At 40.5% G+C, this 7,710-nt stretch overlaps 1 protein-coding gene across 1 annotated transcript; it reads left to right on the top strand.

Annotated features, from left to right (window-relative positions):
- The first annotated feature begins 1,938 nt into the window (after positions 1 to 1,938).
- On the top strand, positions 1,939 to 4,102 carry polr2j (RNA polymerase II subunit J). The gene is made up of 4 exons (XM_035782117.2): positions 1,939 to 2,107; positions 2,635 to 2,724; positions 2,816 to 2,990; positions 3,526 to 4,102. Exons 1-4 carry the CDS (start codon positions 2,055 to 2,057, stop codon positions 3,559 to 3,561), a joined length of 354 nt encoding a protein of 117 aa, XP_035638010.1. The 5' UTR covers positions 1,939 to 2,054; the 3' UTR covers positions 3,562 to 4,102.
- Positions 4,103 to 7,710: the final 3,608 nt, after the last annotated feature.

The raw sequence follows: 7,710 nt of genomic DNA on the forward strand, positions 1-7,710 counted from the left end.
AGGGTGGCTACTTTGAAAAATATAAAATATATTTGGATTTGTTTAACACTTAACACTTGTTTAACACTTTTAACACATGTTATTTTATAGTTTTGATGTCTTCACTATTATTACACAAAAAAAGAAAAACACTTGAATGAGTAGGTGTGTCCAAACATATCCAAACATATCCATTGATGCTTGAAGAATATAACTTATTAGTTACTCATGAGCTTAGTTCAACTGTCACACTCCATGTGAACCCTATTGTTTCATCTGTGAATTTACACTTTAAACAGCAGAATATTGTCAAGATATCAAAGTGTCACCAACAAAAAGGTTAACAATAGGCCTATAGCAATTGCAGCATATGGCATTCATTTTTCAAATGTAAATAGCACTTTTTAGTAGTGTTCAAAGCATGCCATTCCATGAGCGCAGCATGTATTTTTCAACTCGAATCAATGAGCCCAAGGTATAACATTTATTGGAATGACTGGAATTCTGATAGAGTTCGGTTTTTAATGTAAATATATAATTTAATTGTATTATTATATGTAGTAGAATGTGATATTTTATCTTTATTTACCTAGGAAAGTCAGTTAAGAACAAATTCTTATTTTCAATGACAGCCTAGGAACAGTGGGTTAACTGCCTTGTTCTGGGGCAGAACAACAGATTTTTAACTTGTCAGCTCAGGGATTCGATTTTGCAACCTTTTGGGTACTAGTCCAACACCCTAACCACTAGGCTGCCTGCCACCCCAAAGGTTAGAGGAAGCCTACATAACCAACCCGATAAAGTAAAATGTAACATCCATATATGACCAGCTATGTAAACTTTAACACTGATGTATCCTTCAATAGATGTTGTTCAATTGGTAACATACATTTTTGGCTTCTTCTAATGTATCTTAAGGGGAAAGTAATCTAAAAGTAACTGGATGTAATCAGATTATGTTACTGAGTTTGGGTAATCCAAAAGTTACGTTACTGATTTCAATTTTGGATAGGTAATTAGTAACTGTAAAGGATTACATTTAGAAAGTAACCTACCCAACCCTGCAGGTAATTTACAGCTATAGTAGGAGGGAATGACAACCACTTCCCAAAACCTACCTGTTGGGCCACTCCTGCTATTTCCTGCGCCATTTCCTGGAGCAGCTTCCTACCGTTCTCGCTCAGGTTGGTGATGGGGTCCAGATAAGGGCTGCGGTGGTATAAGAAGTACTCCACACCAGGCGGAGCAAAAAAGGCATAGACAGGGCTGGGAGGAGTCAAAGGCCTTGGGACATCCTCTGGGGAGGGAGGGGCCACAGCAGAGGGCAGGGCCATAGGGCTTCATCCAGGGTCTGCGGTGGTGAGAGGCCAGTCATGCCACACAGGACCAGAGACCTTCCCTGAGCTCTGTAGGACCAGAAACAACAAACAAACAAATCAGGACAGTGCTATGTTATAGACAATCTCTAGATATACTCTATAACTACTTCATAACACATTGCAGATGTGACTACACTTACTAAGTAGGTGTAACTTACAAAGCTCTGGACAGAGTTATTTTTCTCAGGCTTGAGGACTCTGCTCTCGGCTATGGTGGCCTGCATTTCTGCCATGCTGTCTATCATTTCGACCATCTCTCCAGTGCATTTCTTTCAGCCAGCTGTCCAGGTCTACTGCCTCAAGATCACCTTCGCTGCAGTTTCTCTTCATCACTTGGATCAGTGCCCTTACCTCCGTGCCTATCCTCCCCATTTATCTCCTAATTCATCGTCCTATGCACTTCTCAATCAAGACTCTGAAGCATCCCTTAGTCGTCTTCTGATTCTCTTTTTGAGGTACAGGTTGGTGTCCAGACCGCCATTGATAAGGGCTTTATCATTTCTGTGATTTCACTCATCAAGACGCACAGATCTTGTATGAAGACCTTTATTTTGAAATCCCTTAACAAGAAACGCTACCGGAAGTTGGTCCCACCAGCTATTGAGTCCCTCATTCAATAACTGTGTTGTGTGTTCGCTGTTTCTGCATTCTTATATGCAACTACGTAGATAACTAACGTTAACTAACTGTTCAAATATGAACGCGCCACCGGCATTCGAGTCATTTCTGTTGTTTGAAGGGGAAAAGAAGTACGTTTTATACATATTGCTAGCTAGCTACTGTAACATATTACTTGATCCCTTGCTGACGTTCGGATTAGCTCATTTAGCTATTGTTATTCTGGTTTAGGTTAGCTAGCGATCATAGTTAACTGCCAGGTAGGGAGATATCTGAATCATAATCTGTGTTTACAGGAGACGTTGAATATGGCGATTCTCAGAAGAGAATCCCATATTCTGGTTCAGGAAGTAGCTAGATAGGTAGCATGCTACAACATATCATATTTGATAGCCTGACAGTTAGCTAGTATGCTATATATTGTGCGTTGCCAGTGGCTAAAGAGTAGCAGCTAGGGAAGTCTGTCAGGCATTATCAGCTAGCAAATTCGCGTCTACTGGCTACCAGAGTTATATAGTTCTGGCTTTGTTCCCTACTATATGTTAGCTCAATTCAGCATAAACTAGCCAGCTAACTTACACGCCACAATGATTGTTCTGCCATTACCACTGAATATGAATCTGAAAGTGAAATACTCTTACAAAAAACATGTTTTTAGAATCACAATCATCAAGGACACAAAAGTCCCTAACGCCTGCCTCTTCACGTTGAACAAAGAGGATCACACGCTTGGTAACATCATCAGACAGTGAGTGCAATTCTTGAATTTTGTGATTCTTGTCTAATCAGTGATAATTGCGACGCTCCTCAATCATAAATAAAATGTATTGTATTTGCAGACAACTTCTGAAAGACCCCCAAGTGCTATTTGCTGGCTACAAGGTCCCTCATCCGCTGGAGCACAAGATTGTGATCCGTGTTCAGACCACACCAGACTACAGTCCTCAGGAGGCTTTCACTAATGCAATCACTGACCTCATCAGTGAGCTGTCCTTGTTGGAGGAGCGATTCAGGGTGAGTACATGAGATACCGTCATCATCACATCTCTTAATCGGTACATTTCGTGGAACAGTTCTACTGTAGCGAACTGTCTATATAATATTATATGGATTGTCCTTTATACGAGAACTGGTTGTGGAAAATATTATTCTTTGCCAAAAATGTATGTACTCCGGTGGAAGTTGCAGAGGGGAGGACTGCTCATTATAATGGCTGGAACGGTGCGAATGGCATCAAACATAGAAACCATGTGTTTTGATTATTTGATACCATTCCACCTATTCCGCTCCAGCCATTACCTCGAGCCTGTCCTGTGATGTAGAGCATGGCACTTGCTATGCCAGGGTTGTGAGTTGGTTTCCCATGGGGGACCAGTATGAAAATGTATGCACTCACTACTTTAAGTTGCTCTCGATAAGAGCATCTGCTAAATGACTAAAATGGAAATGTATTTTTGAAAACTAATAATAATACAAATTGGTGAGTATAGACCTACTTGATCAGCAGAATGTGTAACTACTAAATTCATATCTCTCAACTTTGTTTCAGGTTGCAATTAAAGACAAGCAAGAAGGAATTGAATGAGGATTGGTACATAATGTTGGGAAAGAAGATGTCACTTTGAAGATCACATTTCATTTGACCAGGATTCTATAAAATGACTCTGTTTTTGACTTACCATTACTGCCATGCTTGGCACAGCATGGCCTTTGTATACAAAGTACCGAATGGCGTTTTGAGTGAGTTTTCATTCTAGATCACGGTAACATATTTGCAAGAATGGATGTCATTGTATCTGTTAAATAATACTTTTTTCACACACTGAAACATAAGGAAATTGGTGATTTGAAACAGATTCTGAGATCATACAGTGGATTGGTTAATTCAAAACAGAATCACATGTTTTACTCATTTGAATTCAATACTGTAGTTTGTTAGGTATGTGCTGAAAGATGACAAGCATGGTTTTAAACTTTATTACATGGAAATGTTTTTCATGATATCCATTCCGCTTAAATGCTTTAGTTTTACAATGCCCAACATGCTCCTTATTTGGCCCTACATTTTCTGAGAATAATAGTGTGAACAGTTAAGGTTTGTTTTTCAATAAATCATTCTTGTAATATTTATTTTCATGTAATGTTATAGCCAGCTCCCCAATAGGGTTGTCACTAGTTATCACAGCCACAAAGTCTATCTTAACTTAATGAAAACAAAAATGAGCTTTTTGGTTTTCATTTAAGTTTCAGGTTAGGCAGAAAGTTAGCAGTGTGGTTGTGTTTGGGTTAAACATTGAATTTTAAGAAGAAACATTTTAGAAATAGGCAGGGTTTACGACTGTGGCTGTGTTAACTAGGGACAGCTCGCCAGCTTGTAGTCCTAAAAAACGGTAATGAGTTACCTCTGGTTTTTTCATCCATTCCTATGGTGGAAAAGAATGGGGTTTTGGGATGAATGCAAAAAATAAGGTCTGAGTGCAACACAGGCTTAGGTCTTGTACATTTTGTTCTATGAGATAAGTCAGTTTACAAATGTAATTTAAGTTGTCACATGCGCCAAATACAACAGGTACAACCTTACCGTGAAATGCTTACAGGCCCTTAACCAACAATGCGGTTAAGAAAATATTTACTAAATAAACTAAAGTAAAAAAAGTTTTTTAAAGTTACACAAAACAATGAGGCAAACTACAGGGGGTACCGGTACCGAGTCAATGTGCAAGGGTACAGGTTAGTCGAGGTAATTTGTACATATACAGCGCATTCGGAAAGTATTCAGACCCCTTGACTTTTCCACAAAGTTACCTTACAGCCTTATTTAGAATGATTAAATTGTTATTTTCCCTCATCAATCTACACACAATACCCCATAATGACAAAGCTAAAACAGGTTTAGACATTTTTGCAAATGTATTCAAAGTCATTTAAAAAAAACTCGCATTTACATAAGTATTCAGCCCCTTTACTCAGTACTTTGTTGAAGCACCTTTTACAGCGATTACAGCCTCAGGTCTTCTTGAGTATGACCCTACAAGCTTGGCAAACCTGTATTTGGGGAGTTTCTCCCATTCTTCTCTGCAGATCCTCCCAAGCTCTGTCAGGTTGGATGGGGAGCGTTGCTGCACAGCTATTTTCAGGTTTCTCCAGAGATGTTTGAATAGGTTCAAGTCTGGCTTTGCCTGGGCCACTCAAGGACATTCAGAGACTTGTCCCGAAGCCACTCCTGTGTTGTCTTGGCTGTGTGCTTAGTGTCATTGTCCTGTTGGAAGGTGAACCTTCGCCCCAGTCTGAGGTCCTGAGCGCTCTGGTGCAGGTTTTCATCATGGATCTCTACTTTGCTCCGTTCAGGTTTCCCTCGATCCTGACTAGTCTTCCAATCCCTGCCGCTAAAAAACATCCCCCACAGCATGATGCTGCCACCCCGATCCTTTACCGTAGGGATGGTGCCAGGTTTCCTCCAGACGTGACGCTTGGCATTCAGGCCAAAAAGTTCAATCTGGGTTTCATCTGACCAGAGAATCCTTTTTCTCATGGTCTGAAGAGTCCTTCAGGTTCCATTTAGCAAACTCCAAGCAGGCTGTCATGTGCATTTTACTGAGGAGTGGCTTCCGTCTAGACACTACCATAAAGGCCTAATTGGTGGAGTGCTGCAGAGAAGGTTGTCCTTCTGGAAGTTTCTACCATCTCCACAGAAGAACTACAGAGCTCTGTCAGAGTGACCATCGGGTTCTTGGTCACCTCCCTGACCAGGCCCTTCTCCCCCAATTGCTCAGTTTGGCCAGGTCTAGGAAGAATCTTGGTGGTTCCAAACTTCTTCCATTTAAGAAGGATGAAGGCCACTGTTCTTGGGAACCTTCAAAGCTGCAGAATTTATTTTGGTACCCTTCCCCAGATCTGTGCCTCAACACAATCCTGTCTCAGAGTTATATGGAAAATTCCTTCAACCTCATAGCTTGGTTTTTGCTCTGACATGCACTGTCAACTGTGGGACCTTTGACAGGTGTGCCTTTCCAAATCATGTCCAATCAATTGAATTTACCACAGGAGGACTCCAATTAAGTTGTAGAAACATCTTAAGGATGATCAATGGAAACAGGATGCACCTGAGCTCAATTTCAAGTCTCATAGCAAAGGCTCTGAATACTAATGTAAATAAGGTATGTTTTATTTATATAAATTAGCAAATATTTTTAACAATCTGTTTTCAACTGGCAGCTTCATTAAATAGTACCCGCAAAACACCAGTCTCAACGTCAACAGTGAAGAGGTGACTCCAGGATGATGGCATACTAGGCAGAGTTGCAAAGAAAAACCAATATCTCAGACTGGCCAATAAAAAGAAAAGATTAAGATGGGCAAAAGAACACAGACACTGGACAGAGGAACTCTCCCTTCACTGTTGACTTTGAGACTGGTGTTTTGCGGGTACTATTTAATGAAGCTGCCAGTTGAGGTCTGTTTCTCAAACTAGACACTAATGTACTTGTCCTCTTGCTCAGTTGTGCACCGGAGCCTCCCACACCTCTTTGTATTCTGGTTAGGGCCAGTTTGCACTGTTCTGTGAAGAGAGTAGTACACATCGTGGTATGTTATCTTCAGTTTCTTGGCAAATTCTCGCATGGAATAGCCTTCATTTCTCAGAACAAGAATAGACATATGAACAATTAAGAAAGTGTTTTTGTTGAGAGGGGTGAGATTTTAGAAACTGTAAAAGGAAACTGTTTCTATAACTTTGTACAAGTATGTAGTCAACGCCCCCTTGAGAGGTCAGAGAGCGTGTCAGCGTTTTGAACAAAGTGTATAAAATTATGGGTTAAAAATTAACATATCAGACCAGAAAGATGTCGAGCTGCAGATCTTGTTAAAAGTGGTTTAAACTTTGAATCTCAACGAGGTAGAGACGATAGTCACCTCCCGGACAATCACTGGTACGGCTGATTAGCAGTCCTACGTAAAGTATCTAGAAAAGTGAATTTAAGTGGGACCATTCTGCTACTCTTCTCAAACCACTGTAGGACGCGACTCATCACCCCACTCGGAACCATCTACACGGCTTGCTTGCCTATCTTCATAGAAGCATCTTCCAGAGTGAATGGAAGTAGAATAAACTCTGTAGTTCTGTTCAGGACTACATGACAAGATACCAGACGACTGCAGAGGAGATCAGTAGAAGAGGGGTAGGGACCCCTTTTGGACAATCAGAGCCTTACAAGCATGCTGCGAAAAGACTCAACCAACCCCCTTTCCAAGAAGGCTCGATAAGAAAAGATACACGGCAAACAAAGGCATTTCCACGTAAATACATTCATGATTTCTTACACAAAGCGGGTGGCGGTTTGTGTGCAAAGTATAAGTGAGAGTAGTTTCAAAATGTACTTATGTTAAGTGTCTCTTTCTCGCCCTCTCCATGTCTTTTGTAACAAGCAGACATATCGTTGTCAGTTCGCTAGGGACCTTTCTAATGCATTAAGTCTGTATGTTTATCCTGTGTTACCATTTAGTTAGCTAGTAAATAAATTATAAAACCAATTTGTGTAGTACTGGACCATATGTATGGCTCAGGTTTTTGCAGATGCAAGGTTACGACTGTTCAAAAATGATGATATGATGCTAGGTTATGATTAATACGTTTATTACTGTTTATGGATGTAATAGGTAAAGACCTGCATAGTTTAATTCGGGAGATGGTAACTCTTTAAAGAACCGCTCTCATGGTGCCCCAAATCCGAATGAG

This window comes from Oncorhynchus keta, chromosome 12 (assembly GCF_023373465.1).
Source record: "Oncorhynchus keta strain PuntledgeMale-10-30-2019 chromosome 12, Oket_V2, whole genome shotgun sequence".
NCBI lineage: Eukaryota > Metazoa > Chordata > Actinopteri > Salmoniformes > Salmonidae > Oncorhynchus > Oncorhynchus keta.